General features: G+C 43.1%; 1 protein-coding gene across 3 annotated transcripts; it reads right to left on the bottom strand.

Moving 5' to 3' along the window:
• Positions 1-347: 347 nt before the first annotated feature.
• Positions 348-25,718, bottom strand: USF3 (upstream transcription factor family member 3). 3 transcript variants are annotated; one of them, XM_042810254.1, is made up of 6 exons: positions 25,679-25,718; positions 13,883-13,947; positions 12,058-12,086; positions 9,892-9,974; positions 9,136-9,232; positions 348-8,068 (listed from the first exon to the last, which is right to left on the bottom strand). In XM_042810254.1, the coding sequence occupies exons 2-6, from the start codon at positions 13,927-13,929 to the stop codon at positions 1,629-1,631; spliced, it is 6,696 nt and encodes a 2,231-aa protein (XP_042666188.1). In that variant the 5' UTR covers positions 13,930-13,947; positions 25,679-25,718; the 3' UTR covers positions 348-1,628. The 3 variants fall into 3 exon arrangements, with proteins under 3 accessions (XP_042666188.1, XP_042666189.1, XP_042666190.1); XM_042810255.1 differs by lacking the exon at positions 25,679-25,718 and adding an exon at positions 25,312-25,329; XM_042810256.1 differs by lacking the exons at positions 12,058-12,086; positions 13,883-13,947; positions 25,679-25,718 and adding an exon at positions 10,396-10,454.
• Positions 25,719-26,204: the final 486 nt, after the last annotated feature.

Here is a 26,204-nt window from a genome sequence, read left to right as displayed (position 1 = left end):
AGTAAGAATGGCACTTCTACATTCCTCTGTACAGAAGACCACATAATACAACATGCAACTGCTGATTCAGTCCTCCTGACATAATCATCCGTAAACCCTGGAGCCACTCAGCATTATGGGTATCCTTGCACTCCTTTATGGCACCCTATTTGGGATCTACAGCATCAAGGAGACCAGCATGGCCCAAGAGTCCGACCAGACAAAAGTCAGAGTCACATTTTGCTCAGTCAGAGTCAAGGACCGGTGGTTGTTGCTAATGCGACTGCAATCACTGCTGTTTGGAAGAAAAGCAGGCTTGCTTTGAAGTGAAATAAATATTCCATCAAATATTTGCACTAAACACACACAAAAAAAACCCAAAAAAAACCAATGAAGCACCACCACTCATGCACACACATGCTCTGTCCCTCACACACACACAAAGTCCCCCTTCCTTGTGATGCTCACATCACATCTTCCTGGCATACAACTTTTCAATCTTGACACATTCACATTCTCCCTTCACCCACAACCACATGGGCTTAGACAAAAGGTGCATTCAAGTGCAAAGTACTGATATTATATTAGGCCCCAATGCTGCCAGCAACAGTAAGCAGACAGCGTGCCCCAGATCCCCATGGATTCTGTGGGATGCCATGGGCTCAGTGCTGCTCCCGTGTGCTGACCATTACAACAGGGGGCTGTCACTCACAGAAACCAGTAAGCTGGTGGCTGAGCATGGGCCAAAGAAAAGGAGAGGGGGGAAGGGGGGGGAGGAAAACAACACAGAAGACATTAAGAAGGTGCTAAACAAGGTACAAAACCACCCTGAGGTAACTTGCAGCATATGAGCAATGAAATGGCAACAAACAGGACTGCTGTCCCCACAGTACTCCAGTAGGAGTACTAAGTTACATTAAAATGTTGGCCAAGTTCAGCAGCAACAGACGCCATCATTAAACAAGATCTAAACAAATTCTTCTTTGAAATAGAAAGTCACACATGAAAGAAATTTCAATTTTCTGGAACAGTATTTTTAATTTCTGGCCATGGAAACACATGGCAATTTTTGCCAGATCAAGTTAGCCTTAACTCAAGTGGATGCAACAAGCTTCAAACAGACAAAAGCTGCACAACAAATGCCTTTATCAATTAACACCAGATTAGCAGAGACCTGTCTTGTTATGAGGCTCCCAAAATATTTTACAAAGGAAAAAGAAAAACCTAAGCCACTTGAAGTTCACCTTTAGTCTCAGGTAAACACATTGTAAGTAAAATGAAACCTGTAGCACTTGTTTTCCTGTGTCCTGTTTGGATATTCCCACCTCTTTACATCCAAGTACTACTGAGAGTGGCAATCAGACATCAGGCTTGATTGTTGTAAAATCAACAATCAGCATTTGCACAGCTCTGAAGTTGCATTCTTACCGTTTATTTGCAAGTAAGCATTGCTATAGGCACTGGTGCTTTAAAGTTAGTAAGGTGGATAGAAAGGTGTGTATATAGATATAGAAGATACCCATATACATACATTTAGGCAAATAAACAGTGATGATACGACTGGTCTCTTCAGGGATGCGGGTAAGATCCACTTTCTTTTTCTTAAATACAGAAACAACTCATCAGACTAGAAGTCAGTCTGTCAGTCTTCATACCGCTGAACTACAGTCATGACCTAGAATATGGCTTATATTGTGGGCAGGTCGGTTTGAGGGCTGCTTGGAAGAATCGGAAGCAGACGTGTTTGCAATGGAAAGCAAAGGTGACATTGCTGAACCATCTGGAGGAAGAGCAGTGGCTATTTCCGGAAACAAAGACGTCAAGTTAAAATTGGATAAGTGTGACGTATTGGTCATGTGCATTGGTGGCATATCCGGAAGCAAAGGAAAACTTGGCTGGGCAAAACCAACAGGCCGGGGAGGAGACAAGATAGATCCAAATCGATTGTTCAAACCTCCACTGCTCGGCTTCTCTGTGCTCGGATTAGGAAACATTTGGTTGGGAAAGTAAGGGATAGAAATGTCATTGGAAAGAGTGGGGTGGGCAGGAGAATAAGGCGGGTAGAAGGATGGCAGCGTATTTTGGGGATCGACGGGGATTAGGGCTGGTGTTCGAGTGGCACTAGGCTGAGTAACAGGGGGAATGAAGGACGTGTTGGCATTTATGGGTGGATTCATGCCACCCTCTGGGATAAAAGGGAATCCAAAGTTCTGAGAAAGTGTATGTTGGTCAGAGGCTGCGTTGTCATTGGACACTTGAGGGCCATCAGACATGAAGCGGACAATACTTCCTCTCTTTTCTATAGCAGACTGCTGGCGCCCAAGGATCATACTGCTGCTGGTAGACAGGGGCAGGTGGGGAAGACTAGGGTCAAAGACATTCCCGTGTCTTTGATTTCCGGATCGATTCCTTTCAGGCTGCCGTATTTTAGAGCCGTTGTTATCTTGTAGAGGATGCCTTGAGCGCTGAGTAACTGAAGAATTGGGCTGACGAACAGAAGGCTGCCCTTGTTCACCATTTCCATGAGAAACTGCAGGGTGAGGGTGAGTTGGCCTCACAACCCCGTGCATGTTGCTGGAGACAGGTGTATTCATGTGGCTCTTCGTTCCATGACTGTCTGTCATCCTCATGGGATTGGACTTTTGTACAGAAATGTTTGGGCTTGTGTTTCGACCCTGAATATCTCCCGAGGAAGATGAAGTTGAGAAGGGAATAGTTAAAGAGCTGTTCCTGGTGTTAATTGTACTGATGGACATGTCACAGCTCTCCCTGTTCTGAGCATCGCCATCTCTCCGGATGTGGACACTCTCCCGGGCTGGGGGACAGCTGTACTCAATCGTGGAGGATGCACCGCACTGTGTATTCCTTGGATGTTCTGGGATCGATCGCTGGCTTCCACTGACTTGATCGCCAAGGTTAGGGGCAAGTAAGCTCTGCATAAAACTTTGGTGGCATGTATTTTCATTTTCCCTTGATGGAAGGGAATTTCCTGTTGGAATACCTTGTACGGGCTGGTAAGGCAATCTCTTCTGCCTTTCTACGGGTGGCCCAGTATTCTGACCAATTCGAAAAGCTTGCGACTGCATGCCCCGGAGGGACGACACAGAATTACCAATTTCACTGTTTCTTGAGGCCTGCACATCAAAATTGCCTGCAGGTTGTTGGTTGGGTCCTGCTGGCTTAAACGTCTGGCAATCAGAAAGCCGTTGTACATCTGAGCCAACCGTATGATCAATGGATATACGGCCCTGCATATTGTGAATAACCAACCCTTTATTTCTAGAAGCATCAATATAGCTCCTCATTTCAAGCTGGTCAGATACTCTAGGGCCTTGAAGAGAGATTCCTATTCTCTGCTCTGAATTAGAGGGTGTCTTCCCAATAAGTGCTTCAGCAGAGTAGCTGGAAACTCTGTTTCTCTCCTGCCTATGAGGGGTGCAGGTCATGTCTGACGGCCTGGTTACAATACTTGCCTGCGATACCATTTGCGGCTCTAAACCCCTGGAGGTCATCAGTCTCTGCATGGGATTGTGCCCTGATACATGCTCAGAAGCTGAACCTTGCTGCCTGCTGCTGACATCTTGCTGCTGTTGATGCATAATGTCCTGATTTATATGGCTCTGAGGGTGGTTATGATGGTTTCTGCTTGTGGCAGGATTTTCACAGTTCTTTTCAGGCTGGGAAGCTCCAAAGTGCTGCTGCATCTGCTGCTGCATTTGCTGGTGGTGAGGATGAGGCTGACCGCCTTTCTGCCGTGTCTGATCACTTCCGTGGTGTTTCTGCTGTAAAGAAAGTTGCGGGGCTTGGGTTCCCTGGATGAGATTCCTTTTCTTTTGCATTTGCACTTCCTGCTGTATTGTTCGCTGCTGGTGGACGCCGTGGGGTTGAGAGTGGACTGAGCTTTCCCCATGAGTGACATGGTGCTGCAGCTGATACAAGTGATGCCTTTCTCTTAATTGTCCAGCCTGCTGCTGCTTTAAGTAGGGATGATTATTGTGAAGGTGAGATATGCCTTGAGCGGGAACATGCTGAATTGGCTGCAAATGCTGCCCTCCTGTGCCTTGCTGCTCTGAAATTGATGGCTGGGAGTTACACTGAACTTCAGTTTGTCTCAAAGCCGGTGTTACAAAGTTGCTGTTTGATGGGAATAGCCTATTGAGGCCATCTGCGTGCCCCTGATTGCTCAAGGATGCCACCGAACTTGATGAATTAGAAGGCATCTGACTGACCAGCATCTGTGTTTGATCAGCAATACTCTCTGGTGTTCGATTCATCAGTGCCATCCCTTCAAGCCTTAGAGGTGCTGTCTGACACTGCTTTTGTCTCTTTGCTGTAGAAAGCAGAAGGTCATCCTGAACAGCCCGCTTGGCAGAGTCCTTGCGACCTTCGTGGTTTTGCTGCTTTAATCGTGATTCCTGCAGCTGAGGAGCTTGCATGGAGTTTGCCCTAATAGCGTTCAGTTGTTCCTGAGCATACTCACTCATCATAGCTGGTCTTGGAGATGGGTTGACATATGAACCAGATGGAAGAGGGAGACCCACAGTTGCAGGAATGCTTGCTGGCTCTGAAGGCTGGGATAAACTTGAGCAACTCACGAGGGGATGGACGATGCGGCTCTGGTGTATCAGGTTATTCACACTTAAACTGGTTATGCTCGGTGACTGGGAAGCTGAAATCTGCAAAGAAGAGTTGGAGGTTTCCACACCTCCTACAGAACAGCTTGGTTTTTCAACTTGCCTACCAACATTTGTTTGTATTGTATCCTGGGCACTGAATTTGTTTGGCGCTGTTTCTAATGGCCCTGCACTGCTTTCTTTCACTGGTAGAGTTTTAAAAGTCTGTTGCTCTCTCTCCAGAGTTGCAACCTCAGTTGACTTAGATACGGCATCCCTCATGTTAACTTGCATTCCTCCTCCACTTTTCTCAAGGCTTTCCTGGTCAAAAATAGCTCTTGCTGCAAGAGCAACTATGTCAGGTTGTTCTGAAAATGTGCAGTTGTTGCACGTACTGGTTGACGTGTTGCTAGTAACATCTTCTCTGGTGGTATCTGGTAACATCGATGCCACAGAGAAGCCCCGGCTGCTACCAGAACTGGTTGACATCGGGGAGTCTGCCTGCCTGCTGGCAATGAGGGCAGCACTAACTACTTCCTGATCAGAAACGCAGGTGTGGTGCTGGGAGAGTGCATCACCTTCTGTGTTCATTAACAAGAGTTCCTGCTTCTCAGGCAAATCAACATTTGATTCCACTGATTTAGAGTTTTCCATGGGAAAATTAGAATGCTCCCCTTGAACAGCAAAAGAAGAGCTTTTTTCCACAACTGTTCTTTCTTTTGTGAGATCAGACAGCATTTTGGTCAGACCTTGCCCTTCCAACAAGTCCACATCTTGCATGACAACTGAAGAACCCTGCGGAACGTTGCAGGATTCTGAAGTTGTTCCTGCAGTGGAAGTCTGACCTGCCGTGCTGCTCTCCACTGTTGATGCCCCAGAAACCTGAGAACTTGTCCCACGTGCTTCAGTTTCAGAGGGTGTTAAGGTGCCAGAGGGCTCACAGCGGGAGGAAGACTCTGATGAGGCTGAGCTGGTCAGTGGGTTGCTCTGAGACTGACACACTGGCAGGAGAGGAGCAGCATCCCTGGCAGTTGGTGGGACCAGTGCCAACCGTTCGGACACCGCAAGCTGCAATGGCAAGGGGGCCGGCAGCTCTGCCAAAGTTGTCTCTGGTGCAGGGCAGGAGCCCACTGTTTGCTCTGAGCACTCAGCTTCTTTGGAAGGAGAAATACTTGCACCAGTCACCTGCAACGTGGCTAAAGCTTGTGACGCTGCAGGAATGTTCTCAGGCAACTCCTCACCCTTTGAATGTTTTGCCACAGCTTCTACAGGAGCACCGTCTGTCTTACCTGCGTCTTTACAAGGAACTGCTGCACAGGAAACTTTAACGTTGGTAGCTAGGTGTTTTTTTGTACTCTGCTTTTTGTTTGTCCTTTTTGATTTTGTATTAGACAGAAAACCAGCAGCAGCTTTTTTGGGGGAAACATTTGTTGAATTAGATGCACTAGTTAACACTGAACCGTCCAGAGGCACTGAGGGGGGCACTGAAGCCGGTAATGACACACAGTTAACTGTGGTAATCTGATTATGGACAGTTGTGGGATTGGTAGGGTGGCTGAGAGACAAGTGTAAGCAGCTTTGTCCAGCCATTTGTGATATGCTCTGATTGAGGTTAGCTAAAGCACCAAATGTATTGAGAGCAACATTGGTATTTGGATCTTCGCTAGTGGTGGGTTGAATAATTTGCATAGGGGCTTGATTTGAAGCTCCGGATGAAGACATGACAGGCTGCAATGCAAAAAGCTGCCCATTTAATGAGATTGTTTGGGGATGCTGCTGATTTGACATTGTAACTGAAAATGTTTGTGTAGAGCTAGAAGTTGGCAAAGATGATGGCCTTGGTAATATATGGACAAGGTGTTTTCCTCCAAAAGTCTGTGGAAGATGGGCATTTTGTACAGAGTTGTTGGAGTTTGCAACTGCCACAGGCCCATTCACAGGAACTCTCAGAGAAGCAGAAGGCTGGGCAGAGAGGAGAGGAAGAGGATTCTGACTAGCAGCTTGAATAATTACAATTTGTTGACTGACATTCTGGCTAGGAACTTCTGCTCTGACAATTGGAGGACACGGAGCAGTGTTTGGAGGCTGGAGAATGATGACATTCTGGTTCGCTGGTGCTCCTGTCACAGCTGACGCAACCGGCTGAGCCATCTGAATTACCTGCATAGTTGAATTTAATGGAAGGATACTTCCTGCAGCCTGAGTTTTAACCTGTGGTTGGCTGATTAATGGCTGCATAGGTAGGGATGGGCATGAGGGCAAGGTAACTACAATCTGTTCAGCTGCCTGCCCATCTATAGGCAGAGAAGTATTCAAACTAATGCTCGTTGTCAAAGGTCTGCTGTGAGCAGGAGATACGGTACTAGCCCCGTTAACTGGCTCACTGAGCAGCGCGGTCATTATACTGGATGGTGTTTGGCTTAGTGGCTGGACAGTATTTCCTGCTAGCTGCAAAGTTGTCCATGTGGTCTGTGTGTTTCCAGCTGAAGGCATCCGTGTAAGGCTACTCATATTTTTCAAGTCTGACGGGACAACACCTGTAGAGCCTGAAAAAGACCAGCAGTTCTCCAGGGGACTGGCAGGCAGAGTGCTTATTACAGTTACAGCCTTCATTCCTTCTGCTGCAGAAGTCACGGGCATGTCAGCACTACTTATTAAGTTTGTACTTTTGAGAACATTTACAGAGGAAAAACTATCTGCAGCAGACAGTCTCACAGATGGCACAACAGCTGTGCCGGTAGTTGAAATTACAGAGCTTTCCTGAAATTCGTTCCTAGAATTAGGTGTTTTTGAGCTGGTTGCATTTACGTGTTGAACTTTCTCAGCTTCCATGGAGGCACTGGAAGGAAGGCTGATTCCCTGCACGACTGTTTTCTTTGTTGACTTCGAGCCACCTTCATCGTTTTTACTTCTGGGGAGACTTTGACCATTCTGCAGTGCGTTACCTGAAGAACACTGTAGGCCCTGTTCTGTTCCGGATTGAGAAGTGTTCTGTGAGCTGGTAGCAGCGAGCACACCTTGCTCATTTTCTGTGATGGAAAGTTCAACAGCGTTCCCTGCTGGAACCACCTGAGTGGGTGCCAGTGGAGAAACTGTACTCTGAGACCGTGGTTTGTTTTCTGCAGGGTAAATACCAGAAATTGTCACAGGAGTCACTAGGTTGCAAGTTCTCTGGACTGGAACAACATTGGCTGTTTGCTTTTGTAAATTATGACCAACATTAAACGTTATTCCCTGGACAGATGCTCCCTGGTTATTTCCACTGGGTTGACTCCCATTTGAATAGACGATAATGTTCTTTTGAACTTGATCACTAGGAATAACAACTGAGACCTTTGCATTTTTGAGATTCCCCTTCCAGTGGATCGTAGGATCATCATACAGGCAAATATCATTGGCTTTCAGTAGTTCGATGTATCTCCCATTTTCCTTTTGGAGTTCATCCAGTTGTTTCCGCAGTTTTTTTATCTCTTCAGCTAGAAAACAGTGAGAAGAATTCAGGACAACAGCATCAGTGCAAATACTAAGTAACACTACCAAGTGGTTTGGAGAATAAGTTATATATAATACTGAAATAAGCTCTTAATGTGTGCTTTCTTGAACATAATAACATAAATGAAGACTACCCCAATAAACCCTTCTACTGGGCAGGAAGGTAACGAACCCCACAAACTACTCCACTCCCAATATTCAGATTCGTCTTATTAATTAGTTAAAAACATATAAAATAAATCATGTGAAACCAAACACTGATCAGCTTCTTTAATTAACGAATGAAAAGCAAATATCTTCATTGATCTTGATGAAATTGATAGCCTCGTGGTTTTCCAGTTTAATTGCATATAAAAATGACATGCAAAACTAAATAGAATGCCCATATGTAAAGCAACAAAACCCTGCAGTGGAATTGGAGAGAGTTCACCTAATAGAAAAATCACCTAGGATTTTCAAAACCAATCACATCAACAACATGATCTATGTAATAGCATCCCACTCTTTGTGGAGAAATAAAAATCACCAACTATAACATTAGCTCTGAGATTATTTCTGTCACATCTCCGCCACTGCATTTGTAAGCCTCTGTTAAAGTAGAATTTAAATGAGGCATCATATTTTTATAAGGTAGGGTGTTACTACTTTCAAAGTGTTTGAAAGGAAGGAGAAAAACAACTGCATGAGGAAAGATCCATCTTTCCAATGAAGAAAATCTAACCCTGAATTTTAACAGAATTTTTTCATCACATTACAGTAGAAAAAAAATTGTGATGGAATCTACTAGATGATCTTGCATTACCTGTGAGATTTTTCATTATGTTACATCACAAGATGATCGCTTCAAATCTCATAGCTAGAACACGTGCCTGGGCATTTTCTTCTTTTATTTTTTTGAGGTTATTCTAAGATTTCTTTTTGTATGCATATGCCTTGGGATTCCTTAAGTCTGTTGATACAAGGAATCCCTGGCTTTGTTCTCAGTACTAACAAATACACAGCAGAAAGGACTGACAGAAATTCTAGAGCTTCCAGAGGACTCTGTACTTACCCTGTTCATTGTTCCCTCCATTTAACAGAAGCTCATCATTCTGTCTTTTCATTTCTGTTATGTACTTAAAGGCCTGATCCAGGATCATGTTCTTGCTCTTTAAGGGAAAACACACACATGAAATTAGAAAGAAATCTCACTATTACTGGATCTGTCATGATAGATCTTGCACTCGATCCAAGGGTCTTCATTTTTAAAAAGTGCTGAACAGAATGCTTTTCTGAACTTTTTTTGTCTTTTCGCCTCGCATGAGGACATTGTCTTCCCTTACTATTAATATCTGACTTTCAGAATTGCTTTCATTTCACTATGCCAGTGATTACAGAAATAAACACACATGCACGTTTAATGAGAACTCTGGAAAGTTGTGGAAGGACAAGCAGGCATCAGCAAGATGATCAGATGGCTATGGACAAATGAATCTTCTCAGAAACACTGCACACATGAATGAAGGAGAAAGTCAGTGAGCCACATGTCCAACTCGTACTGCTCATTACTTCAGCAGTCAGCTACAACACCTTCAGACATGAAGCTCAAAAATCTGTGCAAATATATTAGCATAGCTTTGTATTTCTAAAAAGAAATTCTCTCATAAATACTTTTTAAAATCCTACTAATAGCTAGTAAAATTTCAAGCATGTTAATTCTGACACTTTCGTCTTCTTTGTGAGACAAATAGCAAAAGTAAGTATTTTTACTTCTGCAGACAAGGAAACACAAACATTTTACAGGATGCACATCTGAATGAACGCTTACCTGCTTAAGTGCTGGAGAGCAGGGAATGAGTTCTCCAATTCTGTTTATCCCAGCATTAATCTTTTTCTTTCGATGCCTCTCCACTGAGCAAAAATAACATGCACTATGTCATCTAGTTGGGCAAGTCAACACAACAAGACAACTACTACCAATGTAAGGGTTCATAAATACATTATTTCCTGAGTTACTGGAACCATGAATAATATGGTAGAATAAAAAATCTCCACTGAAGTAAACTTCAGTTACTGAATTAACACTCAGTGAAATTAACAGCTGTAACGTAAGAAACAACAACTTTCAAAGGTGAGGATTTTCAGGGTGCCTTTATGGAAAAGCAGGGCTATCACAATTCAAAATTCAGGTTTTGATAATACTTTCTGGTTCTTGCTATACAGGCTATCAGTTACTCATTTTTATGTTGAAAGCTCTAACTGTTGTGGAAGATCCTATTATGACTGGAACAAAAAAAAGGGATTTTAATGAACAATACTGCCAGTGAATTACCTATTCTGAAGAAAGTCTGATATCGAAATGTTCTGGCGTTCTGAATAAAGTTCTGTCATGGCTCTGTCAAGATTCATATGGATATGTCATTCATTATGAGTTCTGTTTTGTGCAGCAGGGCTGCTTTTGATACATATAGAAACACACAGCAACCCATAGACGAGCGTATGTTCTACAAGCAAAACCATGCTTTACTTCTACATTATGCTCCTTTACAAAGGATATACTGATTTATTTTAAATAACTTTGTTTCAGTAGTCTCTCACTTCAATTTACATTTCTCAAACAAATGAAGTAATTTTTGTATTTCAGGAGAGGAAGGAAGTGATCCCAGAGACAGTAGTTACATTAAGTACTATTCTAACATAGCAAAATAAAGCCTCTTCTGCAAGAAATTTATGAGGATAAAAACACACCAAAACCAACGAACCAACCCCAAACCCCAAGGCACTGTCTTCAGTCTCCATTTAGTTGGGAGCTAAGGCACATGGAGATCAGCAAGTCCAGCATGAGAACAACGCATACATCTCATCTGAAGTATTCCCCCAAGGCTCCCTCTGTGCTCTGGGGACTATGTAATTCACCAAGCCTAAGGCACAGGCAATGTGTGAACATCTTTAGACTCCTCCCCAGGTCTAGCATGACTTCAACAAAAGGTCATGTACATTTACAGCAAATGAAGAAATAAAAACTAAGCAAAGCTGTTACTCTGAACTAAAGCTGCATTCCATATTATTATTTATAGGCAAGGAAGAGGTTTGTGTACAGCTTTTAAGGAAATCCTGCAGCCTATCTATCTTCTAAAACAATGTAACAGCTCTGAAGAGCCTGTAACTTCTACATAACTTGATCCAATTACGTCAGTCACACAAGAGCAGCTGTACAAACATTAAAATATGTTATCTTTGGGATTTAATTTTTAAATATCTTACTGTTGCTAATACATGCAGGTACCACAGTGGTCATGAAGCACTATTCCTTTATTTTGATAGTATCATCCACTCAGTTTGTCCAGACATTTGTGACTAAGCAAGCAATAGGGCTGGAGGGAGCTTGTCCCCACGTCTTGCAGAGATCAGCCCACTAGAGGAAGACTTTCAAAGCTATCAGCAAGTAAAATAGGAACCGAGAATGAGCCATCTTAAAATTAACTTAAGATTCTTTCCCAATACTCCTTAGTCTTTAGGAAATTGGCCACATCCTGGTCACGTGGAAACTACTGGGTGTTTTTTTCCAGTTGAGGTCGCAGAGACCACACATTTGCGCTGTTTAATGAAGGGAGAACTAGACTCAAGAGTTTAGTACGTTGTATCTATGTAGATAAACAAGGCCAAAACCTTCAGACTCTACTGAAACCTGACAGTTCTGCTGATAGTTATCAAATGATGTTGAAAGTTGAATTCAGTGGAGAGAAAAGGCTGCATACTGCATGAGGGATGCAAGTCCCACAGCATACAGATGATACTCACACAGAATTGCTGGAGCAGCCTAAGGGACCGATCTGTGCATAGGTATTCTAAGCAGGACCACAGAGAGATGTTAGGTAGGATGTTGGGCTTTTTTCTGTTATAAACTATTATAGAGGGACTTTCTCCAGGCAAAATAAGTTATTGAAGAATCTGTGCTTATTTACAGAAGAATCAACAAAAAAAATATTCCTACCTGCATTGTGCGTCTCCCGATTTTTCTTTCTGTTAACGATAAAGGGGGAAACAGTGATGTGAAACAGAAGGAAAAAAAAACTGCATGCAAACAATTTTCTCTTATTTTATTATTTCAATTTCAGCTAAAAATACTAAATGTTACACTCTGCTCTGAACAAGAATACAGCAGAAGTAATACAAGGATTGGTATTAAACAGGCATTAAATAGTTTCTAACAAAAAAATCATTAGTGTTCAGACTCGAATTAATTTCAGCATAGCAAGACACACAGTAATAATCCATTTGGTTATTACTGCATATTTATTGGGCAGAGCTGGATTTTGATTATTTTGTTCATCAAAAACTAGTATGCTATCCAATGCTAAATATTATAATCCAAAAACTAATTTTGACCAACAGGCTAAGCCAGTAATTTGTTTGAAATGTTGCTTTTGCATTCAAAGAATCAATGAAAAGGGAGAAAATACAAGTGCAGTGCAAACAGATTCTTTCAGATCTGTTCCCTTCAAAAATCAACCTTCTAGTATCAAACATGCTTCCTTTGTTAGAAACCAGAATTATCTTTCCTTTTCAACCATTCCACTGTACTGCCTCAAAATTCTGTCTAGATATAATGTGGGGATGTGAGGTTTCTCTTTGTTTTCACACGTTCCTCTGGGATTCCTGGACCAACGGCAATCAGATGAGAATCAATGTGCAATGCCTCAAATTGCTTTTGCTGGAAGTCAATAAATTCTAAACACATACTTCATATAAGTAAAACCAAGTGCCCTGTAGCTATGCAGTAAGCCAAATATTTCCAAGAAATACAATAAAACAACACACATTTTTTCTCAAAAAAAGATATTTCATTTAAAAAAAAAAAGATAAATATTTCAAAAGACTTCTGCCCAGTAGTGCCCTCTCAGTCTGGTGGTTTGGCTACAGTATGCAAAAAACAGTAGAATTTTCTGCTTTCCACTCACTATTAAAGCACAGTCCAGATGTAACAAGAAACCTGGAGTGAGAATATAAGATATATGTGGATGACATGAGTGACTACTATTGGCCACACACCTTTTATACTTTGAGTCAGTGTACTTTTATTTTTGGTAACTCACCACCAACAGCATGCATCTAGAGTAACTTAGTGTTTACAAGACAGTGCTGTCGCCTGCACATCTCAGTTAACAGTAAAGTACAGTTTTCCCAGAAGATGATCACCTTTGGTTAGCATAAAAAATATCCTGCATGGCTTGCTAGCATAAGTTGGATGCTGTAACTAAGGACTGAAGAACTACACTGCCAAACCAGGTGTTAGATCAATAAATTACTACGCAGGAACAAAAACTTGTAGAAGTTGTGATGAACCCTCAGCCATTTGGTTATAAACTTTGGTTACAGCATTGCTATTCAACCTCGGGTTATGTTTTGAATTTCAGCAGAGATTTGTGAAGATCTAGATTCCACTGTAACTGGTGAAAGACAACTATACCACTCCATCAAAATGAGTGCAGTTTCGCAAGGAGTTGCTGTAATAAATACAGCCTGCACTCTAACCTAAGTAGCGGTGCAGTCACATGCACCTGAGTAGCCCGTGTGATAAAGAATCTCTTTTGACATGGTGGTCGAGGTAGATATATCCTTGACAAATAATTTAGCATGGATAGAGGAAGAGAGAAGGGGAGTTTTACAGCCACAGTTAACAAACTTTTGCAGGAATCCTAGTCAGCCCTCAGAACTTCTTAATAACCTCGTTAGTAAATTTATAACTAGAAATTTTGTCATTACAGTACGACCACAGACTACGGAACTGCAAAATTCATTTTTTCACAGAAACTCACCGATGTTGCTTCTTAGTAGGTGTCTCATTTTCTGTCATCTCTGGCATGGTTTCAGAGAAGAGAACCTGATGAAAATTACGGAAAGAATTAACAACTGCACTCTTCTGGATTCTTTGCACATGACATCATTTTGCCTTTGACCACAAACACAAGGCCTTACTGTTACTGGACAAAACACCAGTCTGAAAGAAAACCCCTTAAGATGAATTTACCATTAAGAAGCAGGCATGCTTTATTGTGGCACTGGGTGCACAAGGAATAACCTCACCTAGCAGGCACACTGGGCACAAGAAGTCTTCAACTTACATACACTCTAAAGTTGAATAAGCACTAATGATTCACTGCTACAAACTATTTGGTAGAAACAGATTGTATTAAGGCCATTTGGCATGCTTTGTTTGCCTATTCATTTGACAGGCAAATTTAGTGGCTATGTTTAGTTGTTATTCTTCTTTAATTCCCTGTGTATGTGTTGCCTCTGTTCCTTGTGGCTTACCACCATTATTACTTCAGTACATTTTGCAAAATATTGTGAAAGACTTGGCAAGACACATTATAAAGTATCCTGCAAGACACTGCAAGAGATATAGAAACGTGCACTGTAACCTATTGGTACAGTCATTACATTACTACAAGGTGTGCAGAAGTCCATCACCTTTCTGTAGATAGACTGGTCATGTGGCCATTAAAAATGAAGTACACCTGCATCGATGCCTTGTGAACCTCTGCTGTCTGTGAAGAACTGGTTTCCATTTCCTCAGTTAAAAAAAAACACAATTATAAACTCAATTATTTTAAGAAAGTAAAAAGGAAAAATAGAACATAAATTTGTTGGGTTTTATTTAATGGGAGGAGGTACGGCCAAACTCTTTTTCCAGTCAGCAGGTTTCTTCCAAGGGATGCTGTTCCCTGCCAAATGCCACCACATTGAGTGCCAGCCTCCCTAACTGTCACATGTAAACAATGAAGTTTGCATTTCATATGCTTCAGTTCTGCTGGGATTCACAGCCCCCTTCCTGCAGAAGAAACAGGGTGCAAATGTATGGTTAATATTATTTTAATTTCGCTTTACTGGGAGATTACTTCAAGCCAGAAGTTCATTGAAGTTCATACAACTCAAACAGCATTTCAAAACAGTCCTGTAGGAGTGGTAAGAATAAACAGGACCATGTCCATTAGCTAATTGAGCTGTTAGTTTATTTCAAACTCCAATTTTCTCCTAAAAAAGAAGCAGTTAAATGTATTAAACAGTTCTTACATACAACACTTGAGTACCTACTTCAAAATTGTAACTTGAGAAAGATGGGGAACTGAAGATTTTTTTCCTATTCTTATTCTGTAAGCACATAAGCATATAGAATGGGTTGAAAAGGACCACAATGATCATCAAGTTTCAACCCCCCTACTGTGTGCAGGGTCGCCAACCATCAGACCAGGCTGCCCAGAGCCACATCCAGCCTGGCCTTGAGTGCTGCAGGGATGGGGCAAAAACCTTTGCATTTTATTTGATAAACCTCAAAACAGAGCATGCAATGGTAGGGAGGTGGTATCTGAAAGAGCTCCTGAACACACAGGGTCCAAAAATTTTAAAAAGCTGCCCAGGGAGAAACTTCTGTGGACTGCTAAATAATGTTTATCCTCTTTTCTTCCTAGCAGCCATTGCCCCACCAGTGCTTCATTTCTTTACTATTTATTTTATATTAAGTGATACTTTCAGGAGAGATTCATTTTCTGATTTGCTGCAGCAGAAGACAAGTATTTGCTCTATAAGCTCAGGGGCAAATACATTTTAAGTTCACTCATGCAATACGCTCACTCGACCCAGCTGAATAACTTCTGCAGCAATAATGCTGCAGATCCCTAATTCTTCAGACAGATCAAGGATGCAATTGGCCATTTAGGGTTATTTATTCTCAAGTTTTACATAGTTTATAGCTGTCACAATGTCAGCTTGAAATACTGATTTTAGTTTAAATGCAGTGTCATCCCCAGAAATTAAATTCTTTCTCTTCAGGAGATTTAAGTTCAGTGTAATTTAATCAGTGCTATGGTTGCACAGTTCTTATTAGTTTCATGCACTTTCAGTCATGATTTATGGATAAGATCAATTCCAAGGCATAGGTAACTTCTACACAAATGCTCTCTCTTCCTGCAAGCCACAGTTCTCTTTATTCTTATATATTTACTCTTGGAATGCTCTGTTCCAGTCTTCAATGTATGTTTTACAACAAGGCTAGCTTCAACCAGAGACTTAATTCAAGCTTTTAATCACAAACAAGGCACCCTTGAGATAAAAATCATCACTGCTTTTGCTTTATCGCCCCTTTGAGACACTTCTACTGCCATTTTGCAGTTAGCTAACAAAACGACAGCAGGAAATGAAACTTGAAACTCTATCTTTGCAATTGTTACCAACATACCAACTACTTTTGCTTATAAAAGTAACCTGTTAAGACTACTGGATAGGAGAACAGAGGGAGAAATGGCCCTACTCAAGGCAGTGAAAATCCCCTTGGTATTTTTTAGTTTCATTCTGAGGAATCCAATGTTTTCTTCTTACTACACTGTGTCTACTCTTCCACACACTCATGACAACTGGGCCCAATGATGAACCTAAGCAAAGTCCCTCGAAGACATGACATTCCCAGATGTTTATAAAAATTGAGCACAGGCAGAGAAGAATGAGTAAGGCCAGCACTGACAGTGATTGTGAGTGAACAGATGCTCCTCTATGATCAGCATATTCCTGCTGGCTGACTAGTTCAGGTGAGCCAGATCACCCCACGTACTTGTTTACTCTTTATTTCTTTGTTTATTAAATCAAGGAAAGTGTACGAGGGATTGAAGGGCAGGCAAGAGTTATCTTGACTTTTCACAGAATACACATTCCCAATCCATACCAGCTGATTGCTTCCTACAGCAACTAGGCTGCTCTGTGAGCTTCTGCAAGAGTCAGTGACAGCAAACCAATGCCAATAAACTACAGCGTGCTATAAAAAATTAAGTGGGTTGTATAGTGTCTGACAGCAACAACAGATGGGGATAAAAGCTTCACTGCTTTTACAATTTCTTACTTACTTCTTTTGTTTGTACTATCTAAATTCAAAGACTATTTTCCCTCCCACTGACTTAAAGCAATTAAGTTTCACTAAGGCTATTATATAAGATCACGTAAGAGAACTGGAAAGCAAGCTTTCTCCCCCTTTCTCTCCTTGCCCTCTCCCTCTCTCTCTCATTTTAATTTTTTTTCTTTTTTTAAACAATATTGCAGGAAGAAGCAGGCTTATCATGCAAGTGATGTGCCATCAAATTCATTTTTGTTTATAATTTTCATAATAAAGTCACAGTTGCTCATGACTGTTGACTAACACATGGGTTCGAGAGAGCATTCCTCAGAAGAATCCTGACCAGATTTGCTTAAGAAAATTCTGAAGAAGTTCTTAGTTTGTTTGTCATTACTCTTGCTCTGGCACTTTAGTCTCCAAGTTTAGTATCTCATTCACTTAAACCTTAGAGGAGGCATAAAGGCAGGAATATCACTCTACTGAACAAAGCCCATTACCTGCTGCTGATGTTCTCAAAGCTGCAGAGGCATCTCCGGACCTCTGCACGTAGCTGTGAGCTGCTACCGCCCCCCACCCACTGTGTGGATGATCACAGAACTATGGACAGACCAAAAAGCCATGCAGTGCTAGCAAAGAAAATGCCTACACAAACTGTATCCCATGATCTAGGGGAACTGTTATATGGAAGCAGGCATTTGAGGATAAAGAACAAAAACTACACAATTGGTACACAAGCTAAAAATGACAAAGACCAGAGATGTCATCCTAAAGATGGTCTTCAGCCATTTTAGATCAAAATAAGGGGACTAGAGTTCTTATTTGGGAAATCAGAAAAAAAAAAAAAAAAAAAAAAAATGACCACCATGGAAAGTCTCAAGACGCTGCGCTCTGTGGACAGAATCACAGAATCACCCGGGTTGGAAGAGACCTCAAGGACCATGTAGTTCCAACCCCCCTGCCTAGCAGGGCCACCAAACACACACATTCAGATCAGGTTGCCCAGGACCCCGTCCAACCTGGCCTTAAACACATCCAAGGACGGGGCATCCACAACCTCCCTGGGCAGCCCGTTCCAGGGCCTAACCACTCTCCTTGTATAGAACTTCCCCCTAACATCCAACCTAAATCTTCCCTCCTTCAACTTGGATCCATTTCCCCTAGTCCTGCTGTTGTCAGCCCTTTTGAAGAGTTTACTCCCCTCCTGGGTGTAGGTTCCCTTCAGGTATTGATAGGCTGCAATGAGGTCACCACGCAGCCTTCTCTTCTCCAGGCTGAACAAGCCCAACTCCCTCAGCCTGTCCTCATAGGGGAGGTGCTCCAGCCCCCTGATCATCTTAGTCGCCCTCCTCTGGACCCTTTCCAAAATCTCAATGTCTTTCTTGTACTGAGGGCTCCACACCTGGACACAGTACTCCAGATGGGGCCTCACAAGAGCCGAGTAGAGAGGGACAATCACCTCCCTGTCCCTGCTGACCACCCCTCTCCTGATGGAGCCCAGGATCCCATTTGCCTTTCGAGCTGCCAGAGCGCACTGCTGGCTCATGTTCAGTCTCTCGTCCATCAGGACCCCCAGGTCCTTCTTTGTTAAGATGCTCACAAAGCAAAGCTTTGCTTAAATGCTTTGTTAAATGCTTAACAAAGATGTTGACACTTTGTTAAGATGCACAAGTCACCATGTACCAATTTCATAAAGGAAGCAAGAAAGGAGGAGGCATTTCTCTAAGTTGCAAGACAGTGCTCATTTCCATGGTTTTCAGTGATCTACTGTGCACTCCAAAACAGAAGATTAGTTTCAAATTGAAGACACATCTAATTCTGTCACATTCAACAAAGCTATCCAAGACTCTGCTTTGGTGGGCAAGGCTAAGTGGGTGCCAAGTAGCTTGTGGACAACTTCCTTCTGTGACAGGACTTCTACCTGCAGTAGCTAACACAAGTGCTGCGTACAGGCTGTGAGCACATTTCTACTCCCAGGTAACAGCATCTAGTGGTGAGCCAACTCTTTCTGGCAGCATGCTGCCTAAACAACAAGTGATTTCTTCCTGAAGAAGCTGTAACTTAAGTCTTCATGGTCTCTGACTCCTGGAACCCAGATGATTATTTCTAATTGAGGATGCCTTACACAGGAAAGCTCTGTCTGAAACACCAAAGACTGGTGGAATAAATTAGAAGTTACAGAGTCAGCAACAGCTAACCTAATTCTGCTTTATAATACGCCCTTACCTCCAAATGAAATCTCTTGATTTGTCACAGGGTTGCATAATCAATGTAAAATCAAAACAAAAACATTCTGGCTTACAGGATCCAGAATGCTATTGCTCACTTCATTTTTAGGTTTTAATCTAAGCTCTGTCGTGCACCCATAAATGATCCTCATGTAGTCTGTTTATAAAACTGTGTGAGATCTTAAGGAAGTATCAAGTTAGCCATAAGAATGTTCTCTTACAGATATACTGGACATACAAGCACTCTAACAAACAAATAATGCAAAATACCCAAGAACAGAAATGTGCAGGAGAGTTTAAACTATTTTAATACATCTTAACAGATGAGCATTAACTACAACGGATTACACAACGAAGTTCTCAAATCTTTTACAGGTTGAGGTTTGAGAAATATGACACAAAGAATTGAACATGTGATCTTAAGACCTAAACAGTTGTGCTTCCTGTCTCAACTACAAAGCTCCCTTACAACACGCAGAAGAAATCCATTGTCAGATTTGGTTACAGGGATCTTTCCGTGTGAGAAGATTCTTCCCAATGAATCTTCAGGGCAAAAATAGGCAAGGCACTATGAAACAGTACTTCTGCTGCTGTCTGGACATGCTTCCAAAGCACCTGTTGAGGCAGCGTACTGCCGCGTCCTTCAGGAAAGGTCAGCACAGTGCTCCTGAAATGGTCCTTTCACTACTATCAGCCGCAATAAGCTTTAAAAACAAATGCCACTACCCTATGCCTGACAAAAATGAACAAAACCCCCACAGTTCTGCAGCAGAATTTTCATTGCAGGCTGCTAACAAAAGGCTTTAGTGGACGGAAGAAGGCTATTTCTCTCCTTTACTCTTCACAGTTTTTTTCTAGATAAAGTGGGCCTAATTTCTAGTTTCAGAAATAAGGGGTTCACCTTGTGATCTGGATGTCTGACAGTTTTGTATCTTGCTGGCAGGGATAAAGCTGCAAACTATTTCAGTTTGATTTAACAGAAGTACAGTTAAAGATACTTGGGAACAGGTGTGCAGCACAGACACTTTCTTAACAAGCACATCTTAAAGAAGAAATTTAAAATCAGAATTAGTATATGCTGTATATCAGAATCACAGAATCATAGAATGGGTTGAAAAGGACCACAATGATTATCTGGTTTCAATCCCCCCCTATGTGCAGGATCACCAACCACCAGACCAGGCTGCCCAGAGCCACATCCAGCTTGGCCTTGAGTGCCTCCAGGGATGTCCTCCAAGAACAGCCTCCTTGGGCAACCTGGAGCTGGTGGTTCCAGTGTGTCACCACCCTCTGTGTGAAAAACTTCCTCCTAATATCTAACCTAAACCTCCTGTCTCCGTTTAAAACCATTCCCCCTTGTCCTACCACTATCCATCCTCATAAACTGCCCCTCCTGTTTATAAAATGGCACAAGATCCAAATCCATAGGAAACCAGAATTCCGTACTTCCACAACTTTAAGAACTAGTTATTCAGCTCGGGGGGGGATTACTGTACACAAGCTATGCAGCGATAAGCAGACCTGTAAGCACCAGAGAAAGCAAACAGGGCACTGTAGAAGTTCAGCACTAATAGTGGAACAGAAGCTGAAAACAGACCTCCAAGTTCTTACTTTGCAGAGGTTTATAAGAACTGAGTAAAGGCAAAGGACAAGAACAACAAACAGACCAATATCACGATTACGCAAGTCTTACGTCATTAGAAAAGCCTTCTCAAAAATGCTTTACCTCCATCTGCTTTCTCTGCATTGGTCTGAAACCACATTGCAGTTGCCACCTGTGACTGACTTGGCAACAATATCTTGAAAGGAAACCAAGAGAAGGAGATCTCCACTGTGTTCTTCAGCAAGGGATAGCTTGAATATATTAGTTTATCCCCTTTTAAGTGGATAGGCTTATACTTCATTTTTTTAAAGCCACGTACACTTCTGAGAGTTTATGTTCGGAAGTCACTTAGAGTATTACAGAGAGATGTAGGCAATGCAGAGATATGAAAGACAACTAATAGTTCAAGCCTGGTATATTGCAAAAACAAACAAACAAACAAACAAAAACATTAGCTTTTCTTTATTATTTTCATCAGAAGCCAGATACTGGCAGAGTTAAGGAGTTTCACTCTAACATGCTAAACTAGGTTTTCTTAGTCAATACACTGTCCTTAGAGCAATAATAGGAAGATGTGCAGGGAGGCCTTAACTATTCCAAAATTACGTGATGTTGCCTCTCTCCACCTTCACTGGCAGTGCTTAGACTTCTCAAATGACTCTAGTCTCTGAATGCAGAACAAGTGAGACTTATGTAGAAGAATCAAACATTTATACTGCATGTACGTAATATTTAAACAGGATCTCTTAAGTATTGAAGATCCTCCAACAGAAATCAAACAAGAAATGGGATTTAAGACTAATCTAATTCTAACCTAAGACTTATGTTCAGTTTCTAGCTAACTTCACTGATGAGTGAAAGCAGTGCAGAATTCACTTACACCAAAGAGTGAAAACTGGCATGAAATAACTGTCCCACAAGGCAACCACTTCTCACAGACTACAGATGCAGCATGCATCCCAAATTGCCAACATTTTTTTCACTTTACACTACAGATAATTGAAGAAATACAATTTTTTGAAGTTGAACTCTCCTTTTCCCCTCATACCTTTATGCTGACTTAATAGAGCCAGCAGCCTAAAGAACAAGATCTTCAACTATCTTCCTCACCACTGACTTCCAGATCACAGGACCGGAGAAGTCTGTGCTTAGACTTCTGACCTAGCAGACCCAAACCTGGATCTCTCCAGCCTCACTAGGGATGGCCCACAAAGAACTGACTTTGGTATGAGAATACCAGCACGACTGAGGTGTGCTTTTAGGTGGAATTGATCTCCTTTTGGTCAAGTAAACCGACAGAAGTACAAGTACAGATAAAAGGATGACAAAAGCAATTGCTAAAAGGAAACAAGGAACATTTTTCAGTCTGCTACCTTCCTATCTGCATCACAATGGCATACAGCTTGGCTGATGTAAAAGATTGCTATCAAGTGTCACAGTTGCTGAAGTACCCCATTCATCTCAGAAGGTTAATGCCACAACACTTCATACAGGAAACAAACTCAGGTTACACAAGATCTGTCCATCCTGCACACACCACAGATTACTTTTGCGCTCACTCAGTGCATGACAACAGTTTCACATTTGAAAAGTTGCAACAAAGCACACTTCAGATATACAAAACACACACATAAAAGCTGGACTTCCATTCTAACCAGTAAGTTAGGCTACCATTAGATAGGTGTGGCAATGCACAGTATTTCTTAACCAGGGAGTTACGATCTCTACATGTTTTATTGCAGTCAGGCAAAAAGGAACCCTTCTGCTCAACAGTTCAAGCTGAGATGTTCTCACTCAACTTTCCAGAATCACAATATGATCAATGGCCTTCAGAACAGGAGAAGGGGCTCCCAAGGGACCGAACTTGAACGTAAGAGTAAACAAGACCGAGATGAAGAACACTAGTGGAGGATACAAGTTACAAAGTGCCTGCAAGTAAGCGGTCCTTAAAGCTGGAGACAAGCAGAATACCTCTTCAGAAGCCTAAGAGTTTTAACACAATGAATTATGGAAACATTAATGTTGTCAGATACTATGCCTACATACATGCTGTACAATCATTTTCATAAGAACTCCTTGCGTGTACACATAGCTAGACACATGTTTCCACTGCCATTCTGATATTCATGGGGAGCATTCAGTTTTATATTACTTAATGGAATTACAGAATGGCTTGGGCTGGAAGGGATGGCAAGGATCGTTGAGTTCCAATCCTCCACCACAGGCAGGGCCACCAACTTCCACATTTAATACTAGACCAGGCTGCCCAGGGCTCCATCCAACTTGGCCATGATCACCTCCAGGGACGAGGCATCCACAACCTCTCTGGGCAGCCCAGAGAACAATCTCAGCTGAAAGGCTGTGATGCAATACTTACTATCCTTCAAAGTGGTGCAGTGGGTATATTTACAAGTTAACTATTAAATGCATTTCCAATTTAAGATGCAAACAGCCTTGTTAAAATAAATATCTTCTTAATTGAGGATCCTTCATGCCAAATGCAACTTCTAACCCCACAGGCACATGTCATTTACGGTTATTTTTAAGTGCACCTCGGATCTAAACAGTTATTATAAAGACATGAACGCTTGTGGACTGGCTGTTGTCAAATCCAGCATGTCCTGCTCTCACCCTCCATATGTGTTTGTTTATTACTCCTACCCAGTTTAGTACCCAACTTCAATCCACACGTTAATTAATTTACCTAAAAACTGGCTGTGCCTGGTTACAGTGCCACATACCTCACGCCAATCTGCTTTGCAAAGCAAAAGTGCATTTGAACGGAGCTCTATTCCAAATCATTCTGTGGATTAATTTGTTCTATACCTGGAAGCCTGAGGTGTTGTTATGATTTCAGCACACTGAAAAAAAAAACTAACAAACATGCAACACGTAACAGGAGCTCTTTAATTCCTCTCTCTAAAGAAGGCAGAAGCCCCTCTACAGTCACCCAAGAGGCAAAATCAGAAAACTGGAGCAAGTTGGCCAGTAGTGTCAGCAGAACAGCAACACTGAATTTTTGACACCTTGTTCACATTGTCTTTTGAATTTCAAACTAAAGCTAACATTCAGCTAGTGTCTCCACAATGCACACAGCAGGGACATGCCAGCAACATATCACAACGTCATGCAGGTGACAGTCAGTTCAGTCCATCCCTGCTCAGCTCCTAGATGTACAGACTGCTTGGAAAAACAGGGATTGAAGCAGCAAAGCCATCACCTGACACCCACAGCCTAATCCCCCCCTCACAGCTATCAGACTCTTCCAGGCTTCACCACTTTTTCTCCTTCCACTCTGTTAAATCTTCTCTAAGGGACTCATATCCAAACAGTTCATCATTTATATCTATTCTCAAGCCACTTCATGTGGCTAATGTTATTTTAGACACATCTTAAAACCATGCTTGGAACAAAATCATTTTCTAAGTTTAGCTCCCACAAACTGATGAGCACTTCATCCCAAAATATACTTTTGGGTCATTATTACAGCATTAATTGAAAGTCAGAATTAAGCCTCTAACACCTCATAATAACAAGAACCATTCACCCATAATTTATTCCTTCCTGTTTGTCTGACTGCCGCACGTAATTTGTGTGTGATAAATAGCACTGTGCAGTTTGTTAGTGCCATATAATACAATCAATGTAACTAAGACTGCCCTAGTGAGCTGTACAGGGAGGGAAAAAAAGCTGAAGTCATGCTTCCAAAGCAAGCCTTTACATTACCTGACTTCAGAATGCTTAATGTACAACATCAAGTTATCTTTGCTCAATATTTTTAATAAACATGTGTCTGGCTGCATTTAACAGAAAACCAAGATGTTATGTGAAAAATAAAAATAAAGCAAAAGCAAAGATGCGATTCCCTGCGTGGTTATGGTCAGTGATCCAACATGTTCCCACATCTCTATTTGCCTTCTCATTTTCTCCTCTTCCTTACCAACAGCCCTACACCAATGGCATTGTGTGGCTGCACCCAGCTGTGCGTGTGCAGATGCGTGCTGTCCCTTCTGCTGTCACAGGGAACTGCCTTCTACATGCCCTACCCTCATTGCAACCCCAAGTCCTGAGCTGTACTTGCGAGGTGCTGGCTTCCATGGAATAAGGGCTTCAATCTCCTTTACTGGCAAACTTAATAGAAATTGGACAATAAGCCAACATTGCAGGGTGGAGAAGGAATAGATGAAGCATGTCCACGAGATTTCTTTCCTTAGGAAATCAAACTGGAAACACACCCAACAGGAAAATGTTAGTTAGCAAGGCAGAAGAAAAGCTGTGAAGAAGGAGGACTTTTGCATCACACTCTGAAGCCACACTTCTAGCCCGAGCTCTCGCACAACAAAAGCACCGACACGATGCACGACACGTCCTCTGCACTACACCTCAGAGACGTTACAGGTGAGAGCTATCACAAGCGACAGAAAGCACCTGCTTTTCGCTGTCCGAAGTTAAAACTTCCTGAGCACCGGGTGACGGCTCCCACCTCGGACCTCCAGGATTTTCCAGCAATAACCTCTATTTCCTCAATACCGTTACCTGCACGTTTCCCCCGCTCCGGGCGCTGCCGTCTCACCCCCTCCCCATCTCGCAGCGATGCCGCCCCATCAGACAAAGGGGCTGCGGTCGCCCTTTATGCCCCGGGGCGCCCCGGAGGCGGAGGAACGCGGGAGGCCGACAGGACGCCTCCAGCCCGGCCGGACGCGGATCCGGAGTGGGCTCGCAGCCCCGCTGTCGCCATGGCGACGGGCCCAAGCGCGGCGCTCGCCCTCGGCCAACCGCCGCCTCCCTCACAGGCAACGGTCGGCGAAGGGGGAGGGGCGGCCACCGGCAGCACCCTCAGCCCCAACCCGCTCCCCTCCGCCCTTCCCCGGGCGCCGGCCCTCCCTCCGCGGCCCGCACTCACGGGGGGACTGGGCGGGCTGGGCGGCGGCGCCCCCACGGCGGGGACCATCCTCCGGGCGGGCGCCCAGTGCCAGCGCGCCGCCGCTGCCTCCGCTCGCCTGTCCTCCCGCGCAGCCTACCCTGCTGTTAGCACGCGCGGCTGGCAACAGCCAATCGGACGGCGAGGGTTCAGCCCTGCGGGCCAATCGACGAGCGTGGGTGCAGGAAGGCGTCCCTCGACACGAGAGGGCGGGGAGAAGAACACGCAAGGCCAATCGCCGCCCCAAACACCTTGAGCGAAGCCCAATCAGCGGCCAAAGAGATTGAGAGTGGCGTGCGGACCGTCAACAAGTTAAGGTGGCCGAAACAGGAACTGTCGTAGAGGGGCATTGCGACCGTCCAATAGGAGAGAGAGAGAAGGGAGATTGGGGGCGGGCAAAAAAATCTTAAAGAGCAAGGAGCCTGCGGGAGACCCCGCCCCTGGCGGCGGCGCACTGGAACGGGTTGCCCAAGGAGGCTGTGGATGCCCCATCCCTGGAGGCATTCAA

The sequence above is a fragment of the Centrocercus urophasianus genome, unplaced genomic scaffold (genome assembly GCF_019232065.1).
Source record: "Centrocercus urophasianus isolate 14NV4802_14NV808 unplaced genomic scaffold, USGS_Curo_1.0 seq_12, whole genome shotgun sequence".
NCBI lineage: Eukaryota > Metazoa > Chordata > Aves > Galliformes > Phasianidae > Centrocercus > Centrocercus urophasianus.
The sequence above is the reverse complement of the archived record's forward strand: the minus strand, read 5'-3'. Positions and strand labels throughout refer to the sequence as shown.